At 35.6% G+C, this 27,766-nt stretch overlaps 1 protein-coding gene across 2 annotated transcripts in view; it reads right to left on the reverse strand.

The window, feature by feature from the left end:
* The window catches only part of TTBK2 (tau tubulin kinase 2), an 85,726-nt gene that overhangs the window by 55,645 nt on the left and 2,315 nt on the right, over window positions 1–27,766 (reverse strand). For both annotated transcript variants that reach the window (XM_066188126.1, XM_066188127.1), the window contains exons 2-3: window positions 7,346–7,505; window positions 3,329–3,476 (exon numbers count right to left, since the gene is read on the reverse strand). In XM_066188126.1, the coding sequence (XP_066044223.1) occupies window positions 3,329–3,476; window positions 7,346–7,414 (217 nt within the window). In that variant the 5' untranslated portion in view covers window positions 7,415–7,505. The remainder of the gene's footprint in view (window positions 1–3,328; window positions 3,477–7,345; window positions 7,506–27,766) is intronic.

Here is a 27,766-nt window from a genome sequence, read left to right on the forward strand (position 1 = left end):
AGGAATCTAAAGAGTTAAACAATATTCTGCAACAATAATTAGGAGATGGCAGGGAGAAAAAAATAAAGATGTAATTGATGACTAAGCTGTAATAAATGGCCCTATCAGTAAGCCTAGTCCTCCTTCACAACTAAGAGAGAAGTCATACAATTACTCACATATTCAGCATGTTTTGCTAGCTCAGAATCTTAAAAAGAACTTCTTTGAAGTTTTTCATTAGTCACTGTACCATATACAAAGTTACTACTTTTATATATTTCATTATCCCACAGTTATTACTCATTTTACCCCCGCAATAATCACCACACTGTTTTAATTTTAAAAGTCTCTGAAAGCAAAGAATGGTAAGAAATAGTGCATCTCTGCACTTCTGCCAACAGCTATTCTTATTTCAGTTTCACAGTTTCTGTGAAATAAGAGTCTAATAGAGATACATTCAAAAGGATGTTTATAACCCTGAGAACGTGTCTAGGCCTAACCTAGACTAGAAGAGCTATTCTGCTCTAGGCATAGTATACCTGTTTATTTATTCTCTTCTAAAAGCCTGTTCCTTCATAATATTCCACAAACTGTGCAATAGTCTTTAAAAATCAGATCCACACATCAAGAAAATCTTCACCAACACTGCAAGCTCACTGTCTTTCATTACAGAGGAAACTTTTCAAATATTTGAAAGAAAAAGGATTTTCATGACAGTTCTATTCCTTCCTCTTTACGTCCAATGTAACTAGAACACCTTGCAAGAAAAGAACCAAGGCCCTTTGAGAAAAGGAGAGTAATCCTATATATACACATACATATACACACAGCAAAAAGGGATAGAAGAACAAGATGAAAGTTTGTCCCACAGGACATATGATACTAGAAGGTTGTTACAAAAATATCTTAAAAGAACTGTTTACAATTTCACCTGGTCTGAATCTGCATGAAAAGAAAAATATTGTCAGAAATAAGAATAATTTCTACCTGATAAAAGCATTTAAGAATAACAATAAAAAACCTTTAAGAAGCAATTATAAAGTTCCTTTCTATTCCCCATTCTCATCCACTTTTCTTGATTTTCCTTATGCTTCAAATTTTTAGCTCTTCCATACTGAAAACTTGTGAAGGTAAAGAAATTAATGCAAATAGATCCTAGGAGCAAAGATTTTCTGTAAAACATAAAATGGTCTCTACCATAATCTTATTTACTAAAAAACCTTTCAAGTACGGAAAAAAAAAAAGGTGCATATAAAACTAAAGTACTGTATCTGTGCAAATCATAAATCACAATATATGCAAAAGATTCCTTTGGCCCATCTCACCACTGTGTTTGCTTTACTGATCACCTACAACACCCCCTTATCTAAAACCAGAGCAGTTACAGTGTTAAAAGTAAACTTCTACAACAATGACTCGAGGTCACCTCTAGTGTTACTATCACCACCAACTTTTTTTTTTCTCTTCAAGAGAGCAATAAGATATAAAATTTAATAATATATTTTGATTGTTTTCTCATAAGAAAGATTGTCAAAAGTTTTATTTCTAAAGATCTCATATAAAATCTGGGCTTCAGTTATACAAAAGCTTCTATTTACTATTTGCTCAGAGAAATATTACTGAGAAAATAAATAACAGAAATATTTATTTGGATTATATATTTTGTGGATTATTTGTCTCAGTAGATCTGTTGTACAGATGTTTCATTGTTCTTTTCATCTACATTTCCCATGATTCAATAGAACCAAAAACTCTTCTGCAGGAAGATTTGGGCTGTTTGGAATTATAGTTTCCTAACTATTTCTCTGAGAGTATAACTTCCGTAAGGCCCTATGGCAATTTTTCACACATAAATATTTAATTATTTCAGCAATTTTTTTCCACCAATATTTCAAAAGATAAAAAAGTTTTGACTAAGAAAAAATCCCTTTTCTAATATCTTAACTGAAACTCCACTATTTTAGAAAATTAAAATGGACTCCAGTCACACAGTAATGTTTTCATAAATGCATTGGCATTGTAGTGCTACCAAATTCCAATGTTTATGCTTTCTATTAATTTCTTTAACATTCAGTTGTTTCATCTATACCATTTTAAAGACTCTGGGTTTTGTAAAAATAAAATCATTATGATGTGTGCAGAAAAAAACCACAAACTCTTGGAAAAATTTATTCTGAGCATTTAAAAACCCCAGGAGTTATGGAGTATTTTGTTCTTCAAAACGCACTGTCTTTAGGCTAATTCCTTTCAAGAACCCTGGCAAATGTTTTCCAAACTTTCAATTGCCAATACTGAAATTTACTATTCATCTCTGGACTAGAAACTTCAAAATTCAAAGAAAATCTCAGCTATATAATACTAGATGCTTTAGTGAAATCCTTGGAACAGAAAAAGCGTAGGAACAGTTTGTTAACATCATAACATGTGACATGCTTGCCCTCTTAAATCTATAGAGGCTGTCAATTCCTGCTGCAGTGTGACCTTTACAGAACATTAGGCAGCACCATATGTCATGCAGACTTTGTTTTATTCAAAGTAAGAATTTGGAAAAATTGGGCTGCTGACAGGAATGCATGTATTATCCAAAATCTTCCAGATTAAAAATAATAATTTTAAAAGAAAAAGTCACTATTAAAACTTTCTTTCTGTAATCTTGTGTTGTAAAAAGCAATGAAGAGAAGCCACTGCTTATTTCTCTGTATCGACAGTTTCATTAAAGTATCTAAAGGTACAAAAAGTGTGACTATTCAAACTCTGATTCAAGCAATTGAACTCTGGAAATATTTCAGGATTTTACATGCCAGTAGTTTTCTCATACAAGTTACAGTACTTTAAAGTTGGGGCTTTTGCTCATGGAGATTTTTTAAAGTATGTTTTCCATTTCAATATTTGAATTCTCAGCAATACCTGCAAAGCAATGAGAACAAATATTCTTATCACATATGCTATGTGAAGGACCCTCAAATATTCAGTGCTACACAGTACAGGAAAAAAAAAAGACCATCTTAGAAGAAAAAATAAAAACAAGAATAAAAACCAAGTCTAGAGCAAAAAACAAAGAGAAGATAGGGATTCAGAATAAAGTAAATCTGAACCGAGATTTTTGCAGCAATTAAATTATTTTTGTTGTTCTCTTCATTTTCATGTCCTCCCATTTCAAACAAAAGCTTCACTGTAGCAAAACTTTAAGAATCTGAACAAACTTCTATTCCATTTTTAATAATCATTTACCAAGAACATGCAGAATATAGGAAATATTTACTCAAAATATTATTATAATTAAAATGATGCTTTTAAAGAAGATATACTGACATTCTACTTCTCGCATATCCAAGGTACAGCCCCCTACCTTGCAGCTTCTTCAACACAGCTACTTCCATTTTCAGCACTTGCTTTGGCTGCTGAGCTGATTCGACCTTCAGTGCAACATTTTCCCGAGTAAGCAAGTCCAGTGCATCGTAAATTTCTCCAAATCCTCCACCTCCTATTTTTCTTAACTATATTGGGGAAAAAGAAAGAAAAAACCCATATTTTAAAGAGGGGAAAAGAAAGAAAATAAAACAGCAATACTTCTTTGTTCTGCCTGTCATACTGCAAACACTGTAGTATTACAAATAGATTTTAAAATAACAACTATATCCTTCAGTACATAAAAGAGCTACTGAATAATTGACCAAGGTAGGGCTAACCACAGTTTGGAAGAGAACACACCTGATCCCCATCTGCACTATTGTATCTAGCATAATAGAAGAGTGCAGTAGTATTCCCAGCATGAATCTGGGCACAGTCAGCATGCTGAATAAAATCTTTCCTCAAATAGTCACACACAGCCCAGAGATCTTCAAATACAAATGCACAGTGACATTTTTAAAATATGCCACCTTTTTCTCTCTTCAGAAATACGCACACTGAATAATAAAAGTCTAAAGTTATACAAGTTTCTGTATTTCCTGAAAAGAGACAGTATTTTCTATTATATGGAGTGACTTACACACAGCAGCTAAATCATAAATTATAAGAAATGGCTAAGATTATCTTTGAATATACATCTCAAATGTTACTTATATTCACTTACAATTCACCAAAATCATTCTTATTAACAGATAGACTCAAGAAACTTGCAGCACTGAAAGATTCACCTGTGCAAGGACGAGGTAAAAAGAATGCTCATGGCATACTAATTAGTCTGCACTATATTCAGAGCAAATATGAATAGGTGTTTTTTCACTCTGCTTTAAGTGGTCACGGGGAACAGACACTTCTTTGGTTTCCAATATCAAAAATGTCAATGCTGTTTCACAAAATGCCTCCTCTGGCTAACATTCTAAAGTTGATAAAAGAGAAAAGGAGACAAAAAGAACTTACTCGAAGATTGACATGGTTTTCTAAATGTCACCTGAAAACATACAGTTGCTAACATTATATGACTACACTGTACAAAATGGCATCTAAACAGTCCAGGGTTCTAGAGAGCAGAAATATGCTGACCTATCTCCAGATTCTGAAAAGTAATCTAATGTCTCCTAATCCAGACCATCAGACATTTGACTGAGCAAAATAACCCATTTTTTAAAATAGCCTAGGCTCCATGAATAAGGAAGAAGATAACAGAAAACACATGAATTTTCAGCACAGTACAAGCACACCAGTGAGAATGCATGATGAAAAAGGTGAGAGGAAAAGCAAAGAGGTGACCCAGCCATCCTCACTCCCTTACAAATGTAGACATGTTTATCACCTAACTTCATTTACCAGCTTTGAGAAATGGCCAGACCAAGAAATAGGACTGCCTTTGAAAGCATTGTTTCTCTGCATGTGTGCTTAAAAGAAATTTAAAACAAACAAAACCACCACCACAGAAATAAAATAAACTGATCAATTTATATCCTCAGCTAAAGTACACCAGAATCATTAACATACATCCAATAATTACATCACTCAGTAGTTGCAGGCACAAATCAACCTCCCTTTGATTGCAGAAAAAAATACTTTCCACGTCCTTTGTCACCGAGTCACACACATTCAACAAAGAATACGGATTTTTCCTTGGTCTTTTTTTTTTTTTTTTGCTGCCAACATTCCTATAGAAGCTTTTCTTGTTGCTTTTCACATCCTTCACCAGCCACAACTGCCAGCTGAGCTCTGGCTTTCCCATATATTCATCACACAGAGGCAACATCCTCATGGAATCTTGGGCAGCCCATCCCTATTCCCACCTTCTGTTCACTTGCATTTGGCTTTCCAGTTCACACAGGTGTTGACCACTCAACCATACAGGCCTCCTGCCACATCTGCCCAACATCTTTTACCTTGATGAGGACCACATTGCCCTTGTTTACATCTGCATTACAATTTCCCACTTTGTTCATTAGTTTCAGCCTTCTCTTTTTGCATTCAGCATCTCACACCCCAAACTCTCCATTCTCTCTTCAACCTCTGTGTCTTTTTATGCTTCCAGGGAGAAGCATAGAAATTCCAACAAGTTTTATCTTGGTACCTTTGCTTACACTACATATTGAATGGCATTCTTAAACATATCTAAAACCAATTATCATAACAATCAAGTCTCTCCAAGTTGGAATTGTAACAAATGTTTCAAAGGCAAAAAAGAGGCATGAGGAAAGGCATCAACAAAGGATAAAAGCAAATGCTAACAGACACCACTATAGAAGGGGGTTGACTGGGGAAAAAATATTTACGTCTTTTTTTATGCTTACTTTTCAAAATAGAATCACCCTAAATAATGTCTAGGTTAAAATTAAATTTAATTGAACACTGTTTTTTAAAACTTTCATGTCCAAAAATTTTAGATGTGGCTTTCACAACTGCAAAGAACAAGGTCCTCAACAGCAAAAAAACCCAAAAACCGCATTTCGGTTTCTTCCGGTGGGAGACGGTCCCATGAAATCCTGAATTCAGGAAGTCTATCACCTTAGAAGTCATCAAGAAATCCTTAATGTTTGTTACAGAAGGTAAGAAATTTAAGAGTTACCCATAAGAAATACTTGGCACTCATCTATCTGTAATACTTGATCTGGAAAACATAAGTGAAAATGTATAATTACAGGAAACGAACTTCAGCCTAGTTTCAGAATTTTCTAGAAGACACTTATGTCATCAGCAGTCTTCACTACATAGGAAAGAAAATAAACCTGAATGAAAACACAGCTACTGTTGCACATATCAGACAACTAAGTAGTTCTGTGAACAGTGATAAATTAGTATGTTTTTATCTATTGTATGTTGTATATTATTGTATATAAAACGGTATTTTATACTATCTGATCTGACTTAAAACTATGCTTTCTGTTTTTACTTCACTGCTGTATTGAGATGAAATATAAGAAGGTATTTTACAAATACTTATACTCCAGATATAGCTATTTAGGTTCCATTTACCTAAAAGGAAATACAAAGATTTCCTACAGAAAGTTAGTATCAGCTTCCTGCATATTTAATGAAAGATATGGCAAAGACTGAAATTATTCAGTTGAAATTATTCTCCCTTATGAATTTAAAATTAAGGATGAATTTGTATCTTCTATGTTCAATCTTTCAGTTCTAAAAATCTTGAAATAGGGGAGCAATATAAAGCAAGCAATTCAGAATCTATTCACAGCCTACTACACACACACAGATACTCTAAATGCTCTACTGTGAACTGGCCTTCTTTTTTGCCTTTTTCTTTTTCTTTCTATTTTTTTTTTTAATTCTAAGTAAAAAGACCCAAAGTGATCAGAGGAATGTAGAAGGAACTATGAGAACTCAGCCTGTTTCCCCCAGCAAAAATAGCTTCAAATGGATACTATTTCCCTCAAGATGCAAATCAAGGATACAAACAGCAAAAAGGAACAGAGCTATTTATGTAAAGCCAAAGCTGGCACACAATCAAATGAATACAAATCAGCTGAGAATAAATCTGTGCCATAAAATCCAACAAACAAAAGGAAGAGCAGCAACGTCCTGAAAGATCTTCCTATAAGAAGTAACATATCTCACAAACTTACAAATTTCAGGGGAGGGCATCTGACTGATCTCCAAAACAGTCTGACATAATCACTGGCTGATCGTGTTCAAGATACAAACAGTACTCTTCCAGTTGTGCTTGGATCAGGCACTACACTGGGATTTAAGAGCTCTCCTAGGTCCTTACCAGGAAAACAAAATAACCCATTTTAAATCCTCATAACTTCTCTTTAAAGTAGGATAAGAGAAACAAGTAGTTTTAAAGCTCATTCACAAGCTAATGTAAGCATGAAGCAAAATATATCTCACAAGAATTTTCAAATTCATTTCAAAGCACAAACCACTTCTTTCTAAAAACACGTTTCAAAGAAGATACAGAATTGCAGGAAGGCATACTCACCACCTTCCATCTTTCTTTGACCAATATTCCCACACTGAGGATGTCAGGCTGATCCCCTCCTCCACTCATTGCAACCTCCTGAGGTGATGGAGCTGCTATGCAAAGTCTGCGTCAGTAGAAACCATCCAGATCCCAGGAATGGCTTCCATTTAACCAGTCACTGCAGAAACAGAGCAGAACATGGGATCTCAGTGATTAACAGAGTAACAACAAATACAGCAGAAGTTGTGTTTCTCACCCAGCACCTTAACTAGTTTTTGTATCTCACAGTGGCTAACGTTCAAATTGTAGTCACATGGTTTCCAGTACAGAAAAAAAATTCAAGGATATCCTTCCTTAATTTTTTAACTTGCTCTCTCTCAAGGACCAATCTCAATATAGAACTAATGAACTTAAACATTTTCAAAGGTATATTCCACAACCACTTCCAAATTGCTGCAAGGCATAATTACATTTAAATCTAATATTCATAATCCCTTATAAAATCTAATTAATAACTTACTATATTTTTAATTAATAGTAATATATAACAACATTAAAATAATATTACCCAAAAATTATAATGTTAAAAATAGATACTTAAATTTCAGTTGCACTACATACTTCACATTTTACAATGCGTTTCACATAGCTAGGATTATTTCCGATTAAATAAATCTAAAGTACAATTATGTCAGGCTATAAACAGCTGTCTTTGGTAAAGGAAAAAACCCTGTCTTTGGTAATTTTGCAGTTTTTTAAAATTATCTGGTTTTAACAATCATTGCTGAATTGGGTTATAGATAGTATTATAGAAAATCGTACTTTGGAGATTAATATGTTTGTAATGGCTCCCATCAGCAACCGCTACAACCAATTAAAAGCTTATTTCAATTCTTTGAGCTTTCCTAGAACTGTGTTTATTGTTACACTGGTGTAACTATACAAATGTAACTCTTTGTATAAGTGCCCTTATGCAAAGACAATGCTCTTCAAAAAGTATGTTTGCTTTAGGTTATTTCTGTGGCTTTCAAAGTAGCAAGTGAACTATGTTTTTCTCCCTGAATCAACACGCAAATGATATGCAAAATTGGTAAAACCATTCTGATTCACATTAGCAGTATGGCCTTCCATGTGGCTAAATGCCAGTCTTACCACTGGGACTAAATTATGCTTTTTTAATAAAGACTCTGCTGCTTAAACAACCTGGCTTTTTAAGACAAAAATTTGTTTGACACAACAGTAACTGGGTTTTTTCATGTTCCTTCATATTTCTTTTTCATATTGTATTTATGCCTTTTTTGTTTCAATTGGACATTATGACAGTTGCACCAACTCCAGATAAAACAGACCCCTCTGGAGAAATATTAATCTGGGTTATCTGAGGATCTAAATTTACACCAAATGAGAGCGGATTACATGCCTGTAAAGGAGTGTTCATTCAGAATACGTAGCCTAAATTGGTTTAATGCAAACAAATGAAGGGAAACCAAATTAAGATTGTGTGTTCTGAGTAACAGCATCCATCCTGCAATTTAATCAAGTTGAACTAAACCAATTTAAATTCTACCTGTGATAGTAAATTCTCTCCTGCAGATAAGGTCAAAATTCTAAAAAGAACTAGAGCCATTTATGTGAACCCCTTAACATTACTAACCACTGACCAAACTTACTGTCCTTTCTAACAAAATTATCATAACACAGTCACGAATAAAGATGAAACAAAACCCCAGTAATTAGGGGGAAAATGTCTATTTCCAAAATTATATGCTTAAAGCACGTACAGTGGCTTTTCCTCTAACTCAAATGTTTGCTTCTCTTTCCACCACCTGCCAGTTACATCGAAGCATGGGTTGGTCTTCACAAATAATTTGTTCATTTCTATCCTGGAACTTCAAAAGCATTTATTTTTTCCTGGTATTTGCTTAAAACAAGTAATGGTGAAACTATTTATCTCACCAGAGCAAAACCTAAAATTGCAAGAAAGATTTTTGCAGAAGCTTTCAAACAGGAGCAAAATTCATCACCTGTAGGAAAAGTAGATGCTTTATTAAATCAAAGATATGACAGTTCAGAGGTTTTTGTTAATACTGCCATCAGTCTTGACTTTATTCCCGATTTGATACTTTTTAAAAATACATTTAAATTTACAATTTATAGTCACAACTCTGACAAGTATTTCTGAGAGCTATTAATTTAATTTAATTATTTCATTAATACACTAATTCCTTGTTAAATCTTTTGTCATCTTTGATCATTACAAGGCAACAATATCTATTCTATATCATCAAAACCAGGTATTCAAAGCAATAAAACACCAGGACCCATTGAACTGTCATGCACGGGAGGTAAAGTTCTCTCCTGAGCCCCTGAAGACAAGGTGCTAAGCTCCTCCTGAAGCCTAATAATGAACTGCAAGCATTACAAACACGTTGAAGTCAATTTGAAGAATCCTGGTTTTTTTAAGACTTTGAGTAATAATGAACTGCAAGCATTACAAACACGTTGAAGTCAATTTGAAGAATCCTGGTTTTTTTAAGACTTTGAGTAAAGCAAGAGAATTATTCACTGACAAATTTCAAGGCCAGAAGGCTTGAAATTGGTCCAAATCTATACCTGATCAGGCTACTTCGTAACTTCAACCCCTCTCAGTGAATTAGCACACACTAATATGTAAGACTTCAAATGTTCTTCACTGCTAACACGTTCCAGTATGTTTTTTTTTCCCTCACAATAAGCATAACTTGCTTTGTTTCAAGGTTTAAATGTTTAATTTTATCACACAACTTGGTTACAGTTCTGGTAACCAAATTCCAGTTCCAGTAATTTCACTTCATTTAAACACCTAAACATTCTTCTTTTAACTTCCTGTAAATTAATACATTTAGCTTTAAGCCTTCCTTCACAACCATGAGTCTTTTATATGGTCGTCCTTCAAAACCCCTCTCCTTGCTCCACATTCTTCTTGTGGTATGGACAGCAACATTGAGTTGGACATCCACACTGAACTGAACTCTTATCATGCCAATTCCTAATACGGAGGAAAGAGTTTTTCTCATTATTTCTTTGTGACAGAAGTCCTATTTCCCTAATTCAAGTCTGAAAATGCTTTATATTTCTGCAAAACCACAACTTTATCAGATGCTTACACACCTCCATCCTTACATTCAGGCACTGCTACAAGAATATGGTTTTTAAAGACCTTATTCACAACCTGATCTAGGCAAAGTTTCATTGCTCTGATGTGTTCTCTGATGGTCTTAACACTGTATAATCTGCAAATCTGTTAAGTATGGATGTACTGCAGTGGATAAATATCTCTACGTTTCTTACCTAATAACAGACAATGCGTATTCCAATAGGTGCAATTTAGGTTACAATCCCCTTCTCCAAATTTATACAGAAGAAAAGGACATAATTAGAGATTACTATACTTAAAGGACTTTTGGACAGATATAAATATGCATTCTTAGGAGGTGGTTCTCAAGATTGAAACTGAAATTTCTCTGAATTTGGAAAGATTTGAATTCAGACTGTTTGGCCTATTCCAAATTTCACGATGAATTAAAGACTCATTAAAGTAAATACAGTTGCATTTGTATTACTGAATTCCTTGTTTTCATCACAGCTCTTTAACAGGCTACAGTGATGTTAACAATTTAAGAAAGCTCCAGCATGTTCTGTATTCTACTGAAGCAGTGAATAATTAATGACACACAGTTAAGGTGCAAGCTTTCCCTTACTCATTCAGCAGATGAATCCTTTAGCAGTGCAGGGTTTTTAGGTGGCAGTAAGGCTATTTTCAGCACAACAAACATGTCTTTATAATTCTCATAATTCTCAAAAAAAAGTAACAGCCACTCTAATTACAGTATATCTAATAAAATTCTGTATTCATTAACTCATCTGTTTTCTTATCAGATCACTTTATCACTTCAGAGGAACTTTTCAAGATAACACAACTAGAATTAAAGACAATTAGCCCTCTGTCAAATTTATTTCCATATGACAGGTCATGGAGTAACTAGGACAACACAATGAGGCTAGACTGCTCCATTACATAAGCCTTTGCTGGGAACAGATTACAGTACAAAACAAAACAGGTAAAGGAGCATGAGGACTGATATCCAGAATACCGTACAAACAGACATTCATTCTTTAAAACCCTTCTATCCACTTTAACTGATTTTAACTACACATCAGTCCTGCAAAAGATGAATTTACCCCGTTCAAGTACACCTAGAGATTATATGGTATCAGAAAACAGCAGTGCAAAATTTCCAGAAAAAAGGCAACCCTTTTATGTCATTTGTGTGCATGTATATGATTCCCTCATATATAGTCTAAACTGAAGCCAACCTCTGCTTCCCAGTCTTTTATAGATGTTTAAATTCAGACCTGAGGTTGAGAAAGCAGCACAAGACAATTTTGGCTGAATGGATGTACGGTAAGTTCCAGGACATATCAAGGGAGCGCAGAAGATTACTTCTGTTCCACAGAAAGGAATACACATCCTGTTGCCTCCACTACGGAATAGCATCATCCTTTCACTAGTAGGAATTCTCTGAGGATGTTAGGAGCTCTACCTGCCTGCCTTCAGCTCATTAAAAAAAACAAGTAAATTAACCGGCATCTACCTAAGATGGTTTCCACTTCTGTATTTTCTATTTTTAACCAGAACTTAAGGAACAAAGAAAACCTTAAAAGGCCAGCATAAAATCTGGGCAGGAAATGTTCAAAGGTCCTAATTTTACCACATTTACAGTAAAGTCCACTGTCTTAGAAAGGCTAAGAACATGTTCAAATTTTTCATTTCAGACGGAAATTTTTTAAATGCGTCTCTTTGAATATCCAAACTAGAAAGCCATCCTACACTTAAACCTGATTTTTTCCTAAATACATCCATTAAAAGCTGGTGTTTTGAAACTCATCATTCACCACATCAGTGAGAAAACTGAATGTAGCACCTTAGGACTTAAATTTCCAACTGTACTGATTGTGAAGAAAATCTTTTTTAAAATTCAACACAGAACCAATATCATTCTAGGTTTTCCTTTCTCAAGCACTTGGGTGCCAAAAATACTCATCACCACTTGCAGATTCCAGGTGTGAAAAGCTCCCAACTGTCTTGTGCGCTATTGCCAAAGAGTCTGTATTTCCTTCTGGCAACTTCTGCAGTTGTTATTACAAAGGTGACGATATTTTCTCAGTTTGAAGGCAGAGTTAAAAATAAAACGTTTAGTTTCAAGTTTTATTTTAAAAAGATATATATTTCAAGCTACCATACTATTTCAGTTTGCAAGAAAATTCAGTACCAAAACATTATGAAAACCCAAGTCAGGCAAAGTTTATTAAAAGAGTGTATTATCTTTCACTAAACTAATTCATGTAGCAAAACCATACAAGTTTAAGGCACACAAAACCCTCTTCAAGTCCAAAACAGAATTTACAACTTGAAAATTGAATTGGACTTAAAAGCATTTACATTGAAGTGAACTTCAATGTTTCTTGATCAGACCAACTGAAATAAAGGGTACTCTATATCTTGCCATAGAAAAAGGAAAGCATCTGTATGCACACGACAGGGAGAGATTATATGGTTGTGATGCCTATCAGAGAAACAGAATGTAATTTATTACCTATAGAAAACCAGAAAATTTTGGTCAGGGGAGAATTAGAATGAGTCATATATCAAAAACTCTACTTAATCCATGACATTTTTACCATGATATTCTTCAGATGCATGAGTTAATTTCCTAATTTGATCTGTCCCACTAGAGTACAAAGGCTTATGTCAGAAAAAGAGAAAGAATGGGAGTTAGCTGTAGGGAACAGGGAAAGGCTGGACAACTGTGTTGCTTTCAGCTGAAACCAGTTGTTGAACTTCAGGTGCAGAGCCTTTATGACTGATGTGGAAACCTAACCCTTGGGGAACTGCGATTCATTCTCAATTTTTCCTCACAACTCCAAAGTGGAGTGAGTTCCAAATCAAAAAGAGGATTGTGAAACCTTATTAATTACTCAAAAATTAATTTTAAAAGCCTAAAAGCGTTCCTTGTTTAAAAAAAAAATGCTGTGTTTCTGCGTCTTAGATTCACTAAGACTGTTGTGGTATTGACAACAAACCTAAAAGGAACTAGAAGCATGGATTTTTGCTATAAAAATTTATTTTACTTGTCAAGTCTTCTTCAGAGAAACTTGAAAATAGCGAAGTGTGGTTTTGAAGAAAGACAGCTTGAAGTCAAACAAGATATTTTAAACAGCAGCACAGTGTTATAATATCAAACTACTTAGAGTCTGGATTTATCAGCAAAATTAAAATCTTTGTTTCCACTTTTTATTTAAATGTTGGAACAGTAAGTTATCCTCTAACAACTCAGAATAATAAGAGCTCACCATTTATATTCCAAGGAATAATATAAATTGATCATTTAAGATCTCCAAACTATTGACCTTTTGACTAGTACCATCTATTTCTATTATTTCATAAATCCATTTTCTCAGCAAGGAAAAAAAATAAATGCCCAGCACATGCATAAAACACACAACTAGAAGAGACAAGAAGGCAAGCAATACACTGCACTGAAGAATTTCTTCCAAAGCCTATGAAACTTTTGAGAGTAGATACACAGACATTTACAGAGAAGAGCTGCTGCTAAGGAGTGTGTTGAGAATGCTGCAAGGGCATATACACAGCTAAATTCTTAATCCAAACAAGTAAAGTTCAGGGCAAAGTCTAATTATAAATGGGAATAAGACCTACCTTTTCCGAAAATGCAAGAAAATTGGCAGAGAAACTTTGATGAGATGTTCAGATGGATGGCATGTGAATAGCAAAATGTTGTCTGCACTGACAGCATTCAAGGGCTGCCAGTGGCACAGAAGCAGCCCAGCTGGAAACCACACGACTGCTCTCACAGCATTGTGCTCAGGCTGCAGCACCAGCCATGAAGTGACCTGGACCTCACTAACAAAACCTGAGAATTCTTTTGATATATCAGTGGATAAAGCACATCAAAAAAACATGGTGAGTGAGGCCTAACAGCTTGCTAAGCAGAACAGGAAAAAGAACAGAGGAAAAGATCTTTTTTCAGTCTGTAATGTCTGATCTCTTAACACTCTTATCTTTAGGGCACGTAACTAAATCTGCTGCAGAATTGTGATAAAGAGAGGGCACTGGCTGTGAATACATAGGTATTCCATCTCCTTAAATACAGGTCTTAAATAAAGCTCTTCTTTTTGCTAATGTGTGAAATGAGGACAGGAACTACTACACCAAGCAGGATGACTCTAAAAGAGCTGACAGGAAGATGGAACATGAGGGAGTCCACATGGTGCAGGACATCTACCAAACTCGGACAGGCCTCCTCAATGAGAGGAATGTACACCCATCTTGCCACACATCACAGCAATCCCTGAAAGAGCTAAGGAGGAAAGACACACCATCACATTACAGTTTATGCAGGAGACACCTCAGTGTTCAAGGAGGATTGCATGAGATTTTCAGCAGCAGATCAAGAACACTAAAAGAGTCAGGCACAAAGAGAAGATGAAAACCCACAGCAACACTCCTGCCAAGACGAATTCAGCACTGCTGTCAACACCCCTAGCACCAGAGGGTAGGACACAGCCACATAAGTGGGTCCTTATGCACTGCCAAACGACAGGAGAGGTGGGAAATGGCTTGGTGCCTGGCTCTGGTGAAGGAAGGTGGCACTAAGGCAGGTGAATAAACATATGATATACTGCCAGCAGAGCAACACAAGTTACTACTGTATCTTCAGTTTGGCATGGCTGTAGAGAGAGGTTCTGTACAGTGCCAGGAAGTCTCTCTTGTTCACAGAATATTCCACAATGATCATAGGGGCTCAGGCAACATCAAATCTACAAGTACAATACACAACAAAAAAGAAGATAGGCATATCTCATCTAAAACTGCCTAACCACTTTGTCCCTAAAAAATATTGGTGCTGGAAAGTACAAAGGTACAGGAGCTCCAGTCACCAATGTGGCTCGGTCAGAGTATGCCCTTGTCTTATACCTGCGGTCGAAGGTGGCTTCAAGCAACAGTGACTGAAACTTGAGCTCCTAATCCAAGGTCCTTCAAGGTTTGAAATGGAAAACATATATTAAAGAACCAAAATGGAACATTGGCAGAGGTATTTGAAGTTGGGACAAATCCAAAAATATCAACCTAATTTGCAGCAGAAAAAAAATTATGTTAGACAGGAGAAAAGCAGATAGCATGGACAGCTAATCAGAAGGAGACAAGCTGCATTAGACCAAAGATCCACCTAGTCCAATCTTCTGTCCCTGACTATTGCCAGCAGCTGGTGTCTAGGGAAAAATACAACGACACAGAAAACATATGATCATCCTTGCCAGAATATTTTCTGGGGATATAGCAAGCTGAGACACAAAAAAACAGAGCCAAAGATGGTTTTTAAGACTTTTTTTGTCTCCAAGTTCATCAGAACCTATCTGAACCATGAAAACTTTACCACCCATAACACTCATAAAGCAAATTGTAACCTAATTCCATGCTGTGGGAATCTTTGTTTCCAATTTGTCTTCTGCTAGTTACATTTGAGGTTCATTAATCCTTGTACAGGAAGGCAGTGTACAGTTGCTCCCTATAGTCCTAAGTTTGACCTTTCAGTCCTACACAGGGAATACACCTCTACCATATGCCCCCTCATTTACCTCTTCAGCTATTTGGTCTGCCATTGATTTTGATCACTACCTGTGTATTTTTCCAGTTCTACTACATCCCCTCTGACATGTGGAGACCAGCATTGTTAGTAAGCATTAACCTGATATTTTCACGGAACCTGCAAGACCATATTCAAAAGAAATAAGTTTATCCCTGTAAATTCTAAAATCATTTATCCTATGTGAACTGCTTTATGATAATTTTCATTCATCATTAACTCAGAGTAGCAAGGTCTTTCTCCACTTCTTCCATCTTCATATTCGCTAATTTTAATACCCTTGTATCACCAGACTATGTAATTTCAGTATTTGCATCTTGTATAGATCATCTGCAAATATTCAGCACAGCACAGAGAGCTACCCTTTTTAGGCTGATGAGCTATCATTTATTAAGATCAATATTTTCACTCAGATTCCATTAAAAAAATATTTTTGCACAAAGTGTTCACATATAGAAAACCTGACTCATCATCTCCCATCTGGATCATTAACAGCTCTGCTTTCAAATTTGTAATGGATTCCTTGGGGTATCTAAACTCAACACTCCCTCAAAAGAAGAAGCCAGACTGGATGGGGCCTGGAACAACCTGGTAACCATGGTAGGGGTTGGATCTAGATGATCCTTATAGTTCCAATCTAAACCATTAAAGGGACAATTGAGAGGAACTGCTGGGTGACTTTGTGGTACTGTACGACCAGGAAATGGTAATGGTAAATGAGGTAAATGGGGTTCTATGTGTGTACATATAGAATTATGTATATCAGAAAAAACTAACTGTTATAATTAAACACATGAACATATCCTAACTGTTCGTTAAACACATGACAGACTATTAGCAATCAATAATAAGATCTTGATATTATGATATACAGTAAGAAAAGACGGCAATTCAATGTTAAATAGCAATCAAGAAAAAAAATCAAATCTTAGGAATTCAAACAAAGTAGATGACAACACAAAGATCATGTATATAACTATGGTTAACTAATACCTTGAGTAACGTAAAGAATTCTAGCCCTTCCTACCTCAAAAAAAAAAAAAAAAAAAAAAGAAAAAGAAAAAGAAAAAAGAAAAAAAAGAAAGAAAATAGAACAAGATAACCAGGGATACAGACTAGTTTCTACATGAAGTAATGACTTACAATTTTTTTCAAGGGATGATGGGAAGTAGAGAGGGGCACTTGACAGAGGTCTACAAAATAATTACGGTCCTATTAGAGGTTGGCTAGGAATCAACTATTTATGATGTCATTTAATAAAGGCACAAAAAAAAAATCCAAATAGGTCAGCAGGAGCCAGACTCAGAGCAAACTAATCTGTGCAACCTCTTGCCAAAGGATACTGTGAATACTAAAAGTTTACAATGATTGAAGTGAACAACAGTCAACTACACGAAAACTACTGTGGGTTCCTGAAAATACATATTAAGTATATTTAGTGCAAGAAGTCTTTTATTTAAAAAATGGAAAACAACTAGAGGGAAGTAAATTTTATATTATCTGTGGTTTTGTGCTTTTCCTTAGGCATCCACATATGACCACTGCTGAATATAGATCTTTACTCCAGAATTTTACATTCATACTTTATGTTTGGGAAGATGCAGAGAGGACAGAGAAATTATGCTCCCTGTAACAACATAAATTCAAATTATTTGCTGATGAGATGCAACTCAAAATCTTGTGCATAATTTTCTGTCAGTTACTTGAAAAAAGCTACCACCCTAAAACTGTTGACTAGCTAGCTGTTGTGGGAATGGCATAATAAAGCAAACCAATTCAACTCAAGTACACTCTTCTTCTCTGGAATTTATGTGAAGTTATTTTGGGAAAAAAAAAAAAAAAGTATGATAAACACTCAGGAACTCTAAATAGCATTTGTTCTGTCGCCTCAACTCCTATTTTCCATGTTATCCCTTCCACTTTGTTTTGGGTTAGTCTGGTCTCAGGGTTTCTGTATGGATTTTCTTCCCTGTACCTAACTTCAGAAAAGACCTGGAAATGCCTCTAATCTTTATACTCAGATAATTTGAATGTAGAGAACCTATACATTTCTGAACCTCAAGACTATCTCCAGCTTAATAAAATTGCTGCAGACATCCAGGGTCAGATTTTTGACAATGAAAATTCACAGAATACATTTTAAATCACTGACATGTAGCTACAGCAATGTTACAGTTTCAATAGAAGAAAACTTTAATGCAAAGACTGGTTGTTACTTCTGGCAGCTGCAAAACACAAGGCAGCGAATTTTATACAGGTGACAAAACAAAAATTTTAGACTGCTAAATGTCTGAGGATCAAGAGAAACAAAGGTATAAAAACCCACAACAAATGTGATTTTTGTATCTACTCTGTTACTTCAGGGAACTCTCAATACTTTGTTTAACTTACCAAAAGAAAAAAAAATCCAAAATCTCTTACAAGCAGCCATAAGCAATGTAAAGACTTACAACTCTCTTTCCACAAATAAGTTACTATGTAAAACTGATGAAAAAAAGGACAAGAATTCTCATAATTTTGTGGCCACTTTGTGGCCAATATTCACATCTCTTAACATTCTTTTCATTCTTCTAAATAGTTTTGGTTGGATATTCATCAACATAATTTCATAAGAAATCTCTGAATTTTAACTAAATTCTAGTATTTTCTACCTTTCCCATAGAAAACACATTAGAGGCAAATCCTGACTACATCCAACAGCATGGAAGCTTTCTTTGTTCTGGATTAAGGCTCTTTTCCCCTAATTTCATTCAGCACATATGCACCTATTTATGGTATGACACTAATTGCATACAAGAAAGAATTCTACAAAGATTCCTACATTGTTTGCTAGAGATCACACACTTAAAGTAACATAGAACTTCTTTCCCCAAGGGGATTATGCTTTTACCAAATCATTAAATATTTAAAACCATACAAGACCCTACAGCATGCAAAAAAAAACAGGGCAAAAGTATGCTTTTTAATCCATTTGTTGGTCACTATCAGTTGTCAAGGCTGACAAAAGGACAATCTGTTCCTGGAAATTTTGTTGAGCTGGTAGCTGTTGATGGGAACAAGAGAAGAGATTCAAGTTTCAGGTGCATTTTCAGAAGTTTAATTTAAGTGTTGATGGCTGCAGTATTGAATTGCAAAAAGTGTTCTTAATTTGCTTCCATCCAATAGCTTTGCTTCAGTCTGGCACCTAGTAAATAAGATTTCAGTAACCACTAACAACTGCTCAGTAATAATTTTAAAGCTGAAAATTTTAAAAAAAAGAAGTATGTAAGAGGCTTACATTTACTTCTAAGAGAAAAAAAGCACTCATGGATAGAGCAATAGTCATACTCTCAAAATAATAAATGAGTTCAAACAACTAGCTAGAGATTTCCTTTTTGTATGTCTGTGAACTAAAATTGCCATGCATACGGTGATGAATAAGAAATGAAGCAAGTTTATCTAAGCACGCCAAGGATTTTAAAAAACACAATTCATGGAAATTATTTCCCATCACTATGTTTAGACTATAACACACAATTCACACACACGAAGCCTAAATAAATAAAGTAATCCTCTATTTTTGCCTTTAATACATCTACAGCTGCCTCTTCCAGGTTCTCTTAGGTTTCAGTTCCAACAATCTGCTCTAGTTTTTTGGCCTCACACTACACAGAATAGCAGACATGTCAAGAAATCCCCGCTCCTGCCTGAGAGCCATGCAGGCTGCACAGCAGAAGGGCACTCAAACCTCTCACCAGAAAGGGCCTGAGGAAAAGGAATTAAATGGGAAAAGGGGAGAAGGAGGAAGATGCTAGATGTTCAAACACCTTCATACTTCTCTCATGTTTCTTGTTTCTACTTCCTCATAATTGCTGAGGTGGCCATCAAAAAAGCTTCTGCTCTGTTCAAGGTTCTAAAGTATAACTGCATCAAAGCAAAAAATAGTTCAGGGAATCAGAAACTAATTATTCTTTATAATACTGCGATGCTAAGATACTTTTTTATAAAGAATATGACACAACACACTTTTTATACATATCTATATATATACATTACACGTAAATGTGCTTTTATGCTATACACATACAGGTTTACATTATAAAAGTATCTATTCCATGTACACTACATGTATTTTTTACAGAAATGCAGAACTTTGTAATCATATCAATGACAATTCATGTCTTCAACCATAACTACTTACAGAAAATGGCAGCAAATTTGGCAATGTAGCTACATATAGATTCAAATTAATATGGCCTAACACTTACAAATGGGTATATTTTTAAAAGTGAATTAGTAAAGTAATGGTAGAGAGGTATGTTTAATAATAATGATTTAAACCAGTGCTATCACTGATCATCTTTACCATATTAAAAATTGGTGTGGACAAAAAGACATGACACAGGAATTTGTGGGTCATGGAGGGAAAAATGAAACTAATACCTGCAATAAGCTGGAAGTTGTTTATATATGTTAAGTGTTACTTTCCAGATTCATCTTTGGAGGCTGTTTTATAGGATTCTCTTGAGGTGCTTTATGAAAATTGTTAAGCTACAAGTAGAACAATGTTTTTTTGCCTTTTATACACTGCCTGAAAATCCACCATAATGCACAGCGATCACTTATAGAAGTGCATTGGCAAAGGTTTATATCCCTTGCTTGTGGATGGTATAGGTGCATTTGGCATAATTTGGACAGCAAAGAATCTGGTCTTGATGACGAATTTAGCATGACTGGAGATGTTAAAAAGCCAGAACCTGTGGCTCAGGTAAGACTTTCATAGTAGAGGAGGTTTTTTCTGATAAAAGTAGCAAAGCCATATAGGTTATCTGTGCAAGTCCCAGTGATACGAGAAAACGAGGCGCTCCTGTCCGTGGCAGCCCTCCTTCGGAACCGAAGCAATTTGCGCTCAGCGGCCGCCGGGGCGGCTCTGGGCAGCACGGGCACCCCGGGCGGGAGGCTCAGCACCCTGGCCAGCTCCGGCGGCTGCGGCCGCGCAGCGAGCGGGGCCAGCCCGCCACGGCGCCCCGAGCCCCGCCGCCACGGCGCTGCGCCCTCCAGGCCACCACAGAGATTAGGGACATGCTACTGGGTCAGACAGGTTGAGGAGGACGCATTTGAATAACTTGTATGTTAATAGCAATTTTCAAGGAGATCTCTGATTTAAAGGTTCCTGAAACACAGAACACTCCAGAAGATAACTGATGTTAAAGTTTGGAAAGGACAAATGAAACTACTTTGGTAACTATGGACTATCAGCTCGACATCAATTCCAGACAAAGGGACTTGACTAATAACGAACTAAAAGAAGACACTGTAACTACAGCCATTCAATTAAGTTTCCCTTCCTATCAAACCAACTTTTAAACTATGGCATTACAAGTTTAGCCTATAAGGATAATAGTTATTATGGCACTTCAGTAAGATGGCCAAGTTTATATCACACAGTACAGTCTCTTTCTGCTACAAAATCAATAGATCATACATTAAATAATAGGTCACAAAATATAACTATAAGTTAACTGAACAAATATCTCTCTAATTCCTTTCGTAGAAATCCATTTGTTACTTAATACTGAAACATTTTTTACACAGGAAAAAAAATTACCAAGTTTGTTGGTGATACTGAGATCAGGAAGTGATAAAGGAAAAATGGCATCAACAGGTTACACAGACAGCAATCAAACTACACATGTGTCAACTTAGAGAAAAGAAGACATTATCCATCAAGGACCAAAGAATAAATGGAAACATCAACTAATGCAATGCAGTAATCAGTTACTTCTGATATATGCATTTGCTGGAGTATTAAAGTTATGGCAACTATGGATGAATGGGCAAATAAATACTAAGAGAGATCATAATACCTCTCTATCTCTTCATCATAGGATTGCTGCTGGAATATCATATCCATTTTTGGCGTTCAAAATGATAAAGCTCAGTTCCTTCAGATCATCTAATAGAAATTGCTTTAGTCAAGGAAATTGCAAAAGATCTTCATTCCAACACACAAATCATACAAGTAAAAGGTTGAATCTTTAGATTCCTTAAATGCATACAAATATCCCCAAGATCTTTAATTTTCATTAATACTCTACTAATAGAATAGTTCCTTGACTCTTTTGATGGATTCCTCATTACTGACAATTTTAAAAAGACAACACAATGATTTTCTGCACCGTATGCTCTCACTCAACTACTGCTAGCACACATAATTCAGGGAAGTCCTAGGGAAGCTGGTTTTACACATAAAGTTAGCCTCAATGATCACAACAATTCCCTTGGTCTTCACACAGTTAGATAGAGATAAGTGATGAGGCTTTTGTCTTTGAAAGTTAATTATACAAGCATATTCTATTATGAAAATACAATTATCCTAGGCATATTTAGTTTGCTGGGACCATCTTAACTTCAGAAAAAAAAAAATTCCAGGGATCAATTGAAAAAAAAAAAAACATGGCAGAATGATGAGGAATGAAAATCAGTAAGTTTGTGTATTACAGACATGGGGGTCAAGAGACTCTCAAAAATCATAAGAATTTCCTACACATCAGAAGAGTGAACAGTGTAAGATCAGATTTGAACTATTTTCCAAACAAACGTACAACTAGTCCTAAAAACAAAAGAGCAAAGTTTCTCAGAAACCTTTACAGGTTTTCATTTTATCCCTTACTTAAATAATAAAAAGCACTGCATAACAGTGTTACATGTTTTGAGAAATAATGGCTGTATGTAAATAAAGGCATTCAATTCCAAATCTCTCCAAATTAAAGCCTGAGCTACAAAAATATCCCAATTGTATTGTTGACTTATAACCTGCCGTATATGTATATTTTTTTGAATGTTTGAACACTGGATCTATACAAATAATTTGTCTAAAACTAGAAGTTTTACTTCAGATTGACTGAGGAGTTTTAACGTACGTATGGAAACAGTTACGCATGACACCATAATGGCAAAGTGTAATAACCCTGCATAGATAACAGTATTCTTTAAATTCTTGAATTTACATAAAGGAAATACAATTCTATCAACACAAGTTGAAAGTATTTTCTTTTTTTTTTTTTTTTTTTCTTTTTTTTTTCCTTTTTTTTAACACCAACAGCCTATACATTTGCTTGGAGCATATTCAGTTTTAAACTGTGGTGAGACACTTCTGCATTTTGAAATTATTATTTAAACAATAACTAGTTTCTACTCTATGCTATAAGAACATAATGTGGACACACAATCATATGGCAAACAGGGTTATGAGATTTCTACTGAGAAGCAGGAAACATTCAATGATATGGGTGAAATCTGTGTACAGTCAGATTTTATTTTTTCATAATACCAGAAGCTAGAATAGAAATAACACAGTTAAGAATAGTAATAGCTACATTCTTATTTATTAAGACCAGGATTCAGCTTTTACATGTTCCACAGCAAGGAGTATAAAAGCACTTTATAATATGTCAACACCAAATATGAGCAACATCTACTGCATGGCTACTCGTATGTCAGCCACAGTCCTGATTCAGACCATAAATCAATTCTGGCCAAACCTTTATCCCAGGAAAAAGAAATATTTCAGTGAGCCATTACATGTTGATGCAGGGCCTCACAATAGAATTGAAGTATTAACTGCCAGCTCCAACATGCCAGACAAAGTACAGTTGCTCCCTGATTACGAGGGGAAAATTGACTGATAAAGGAAAGATACGTACAGAAGCACTGCCATAAGACTGAGGTGTCCTAGGCTCAAAATTAATGAAATATATCAGAACAACAGGAAAAAATGTCCAGGATGAAATTAGCATCCTGCCCAAATCTCCTTCAAATTAAGAGAGAAGAAAATGCACCATCACCCCAAAGCAGCCTTTCACACAAAATGTTCCTCTTTCTCTTGTGTCTTCCCTGAACTGACAATAGGCAGTAAAACCTGTCAGCTGAGCACGCAGGATACAGTAAACGTGAGGATCTGGTTATGACTATCTCAGCTATGCATTCAGGGTGAAGTTGCATGCAACAGCATGACCTAGCAAGAGTTACAAACACATATCAGCCAAAAAACAATAGAAACAACTCCCTTTCTACAATCATTTTCTGCCAAGTTAGTGAGTTGACTCAGTGTAGCTCAGAGATCAATGGACACTAGAAAAGGCTCAGGCAGAGAACATAATTTTCCACTTAAAAACAGCAGCCAACTGTTAGACTAGTTTATCAATAATCTGCAATTTCATCTGCAGGAGCTAACATGGGAAAAATATTCTTCTATTTATGTACATCCATAAATAAAAAACAACTATCACCAGACAGTCAACAACGGTACTTCTTTCCTGCACACATCTCCTTTACTGTGGGAGGGTCATGGTTTGCTCCTCAGCTCCAGCATCAATTTCTTGGTTCTTGGCTGGCCAAGACAAGACCTGGCTGGGTTAGCTAGCAGGTCGCTCCCACAAAACCAGTCAATCCTTTCCTCATACTAATCTATTCTGTGAATCTTTCAATATTTTTCTCTAACCAGATGAATTATTCAACAGGTTTCCTCACTGGTTACATTGTTTTGCTCTAAACTGTAAAATTGTAATTTCACCCCAAACCATCATGATTATCACAATAATCTCTAGATTTTAATGAAAAAGCACAAAACATCACACAGAAAAAGAACAGTGGTCCAATGTCAATTCCTCTCCTTCAATCCTCAGAGTACAACATGACAGTTTGTTCTAGGGCTTACTTGACTTAGGGAATTATACTTTGATTTTATTTATAGACTGTTGCAGATGGAAAATCAAAGCATCACATATGAACAGGGCATTCAATTAAATCAAACTCAAGGAATAGCAGAGTCATTCTTTGTCTGATACATTTTTTGTCAGTTGATAATGCCCATTCTAGATCTATTAAGCTCAAAATGCTGATAAATTGAAAGACAAGAAAAGAATTATTTCAAGGCAGCATATAACTCAAGAATACAAATACATTCTAAAAAGTCACCAGTTTGATGCTGAAAAGTATATTCTATTTACAGATCACTGCCTCCCTTTTCTTTAATTCTTCACCACTGCAAAGCTAGAGTCATACTTCATGTGCTCAGAAGTCACACTGCTTGCCACGAGTGGCATTTGAAGCATTACTATGGCAACAAGTAAACTTGACAGCTACAAGACATATCCTGCTGATACACCACGTAGCCAAGCAATCTAATTCTTACTATGTTGAACAACATTGTATCAAATAAGTGTAGTTAAATCCCTCACAAAACGGTAGTACCCTGAGACAGAGCATGGCAGAAGCCACAAATACTATCTAAAAATTATCTGGGAAGTGACAGAGAGCAGAACGAACTCCCTCTCAGAACCAATAAGCAGCTGCTGACTGAAGACAATTTCCAAGTACTAAAAGGACACAAGCTCTGAAAGGTGAGATCTCTCCTATCTGCTGACGAGTCTAGGGGAACAAATTTTGTATAACTTCAGTTGTGAGAGAAGTGTATCAAAAACATAATAAAATTACTTCTATATAAACAGGCTGGGATGACACAAAACCTGATTCTGTATGTTTTTCCACATGTGAGTTCCACGTTAGTAACCCGTCCCTGCACCAAGTAACAAATCCCTTTGCAATACCCAGATTGAAAAATACGGTTACATATTAAAGAGACTTGACATTCTCAACAAGCTCTCAAAGCAAGTTCAGCATATTTTCACAGAATGAAAAGGTTGGAAGAGACCTCCAAGATCATCAAGTCCAACCCAGGCCTGACACCTCAACTAAACCATGGCACCAAGTGCCACATCCAGTGTTTTTTCTAGCACATCCAGGGATGGTGACTCCACCACCTTCCCAGGCAGACCATTCCAGTACTTTATCACTCTTTCTGTGAAAAATTTTTACCCTTCCTTTATACATCAGGCAGCTTTGAACTGGAAAGAAAATTACACTTCTCATCAATACCATCAGTGACCTGGCAAATTTCATCCATGAAAGAGGCCTTCAACTCTTCCAACTACTACTTGCACTGAAATACAAGGCTAAGCTACACACACACATTTCTCCAAAAGGAAGAATTAGTGGATAGAGTTCCTCATCAGTGCAATTCTCAATAATTGATTAATCTCTTCAGACAAAAAGCAACAGCATGAAATAACATTTGAGTGATGCAATTCAGTGATGAGAAGTTCTCAAACACATAGGACAAGACTGAAAAACATGCCTAAACATAACAATGAAAATATTTTTAAATTTGTTAAATAAATAGCTTTGTTAAAAACACTCAAGACTTCTTCAATTTCTCAATTTGCCCTCCTTTCCTCAGTCCTCTCAATTTAAATCTTTTCCTTCTCTCCCAAAAAACCTTCTCAAGTTTTCCAAGATTCATCTCCATTATTTGAAAAATAATTTTGAAAAATAACTGATCAAAAGGTATGACTTACAACATCTCAGAAATGGGAAAAGAATTCTCAAACAGATCAAGAGGTGAAGTATCAGAAGGCCAGATTTTATTGCTTGAATTTTCTGCTACTTAGGTTTCAAGACTAGTGACCTATTAGGAAGCTCATACATAGAATGACAGACTATAAATTTAAACAGCTAAGAATGCCATCTTAATTTCATGAGCAGCTTAAAAAAAAATCCAAGTTACTAGATTCCCTTAAAAGCACACTACTAAACACCTAGCACTGAAGCAAAGAAAGGGGAGTATTCTGACTCCACAATTTTAATTAAAAAAAAAAAAGGTAAAGGATAAATACAAGACTAGATGATATTTTCAAAGAAGTTATTATGAAAGAACATACAATATATAGTTGCTAATATCCACATTAGAATTCTATTATTTTATTCAATATTTCTGATGAAAAAGAGGGAAGTCAACTTCTATTCTGCCACTGCATGATGGAGAATATAGCACAAATATTAAAGCACTCTACTTGTACATGGTAAGTAGAAAAATGAAACTGCTCCATTTAGTTGTACTCTCTTATCCAACTGAAATAGTTTTTATTTCCACTTCTAAAAATTAACATGTTTAATTCCCACTTAAGTACCCTAGATACTAAACTCTTAAAGAAGAAAAAAAAAAAGCCAAGTAAAAGATTTTAAAAAGTTTCTTCCACCCGAATCCTAAACAAAAAGTCAAGTTCATAACAAGAAGATTTTAACACACATGACCTGTAGCTCTTAAAATCCTCAAGACAAGCCTTGAATTTTGTCAATTTTGCATGTTTTAATTCTTGCCCACCAATACTTTAACAACTGGCCCTTCAGACTGATCTGCTGGATTCATGGCACAACACATTGTCCTGTGAGATCAGTCAAAGGAAGTTCAGGTTTCTTGAGGTGAGAGTGTTTTCACAGAAGAGGGAGGAAGGACAGTGGCTGGTCCATGTACCACAAAGCATCCCTGTGAGAACACGACAAATCCTGGTGTCTTGTACTGAAAAGGCAGCTGTTTCTCCTCCCCTCCAGCCTAACACAAAGGCTTTGTGTAGTGCTTCCCCAGAGAAAAAGAAACAGACAAGGCAAGACACAGGAATACACAGAAACTGTCAATCTCCTTTGTAAAGTACCAATTCATTCCCACTAGATAAACAAGCCCTTACTAAAACAGAAAACACAGTAGTATATTAATACACCATTCACTGCAACTTCACACACTAAACAAATGCTTAACCTTCTGTACATATTTCTTTCTAGCACTGGTAGAAACTGTTCGTTTAGAAGCCAGTTTTGAACAAGGAAAACCCTGCTCATATCTCTCTTCTGTCAT

The sequence above is a fragment of the Chamaea fasciata genome, unplaced genomic scaffold (genome assembly GCF_029207755.1).
Source record: "Chamaea fasciata isolate MVZ Bird 193981 ecotype frontalis unplaced genomic scaffold, bChaFas1.0.hap1 SCAF_7, whole genome shotgun sequence".
Lineage (NCBI taxonomy): Eukaryota > Metazoa > Chordata > Aves > Passeriformes > Sylviidae > Chamaea > Chamaea fasciata.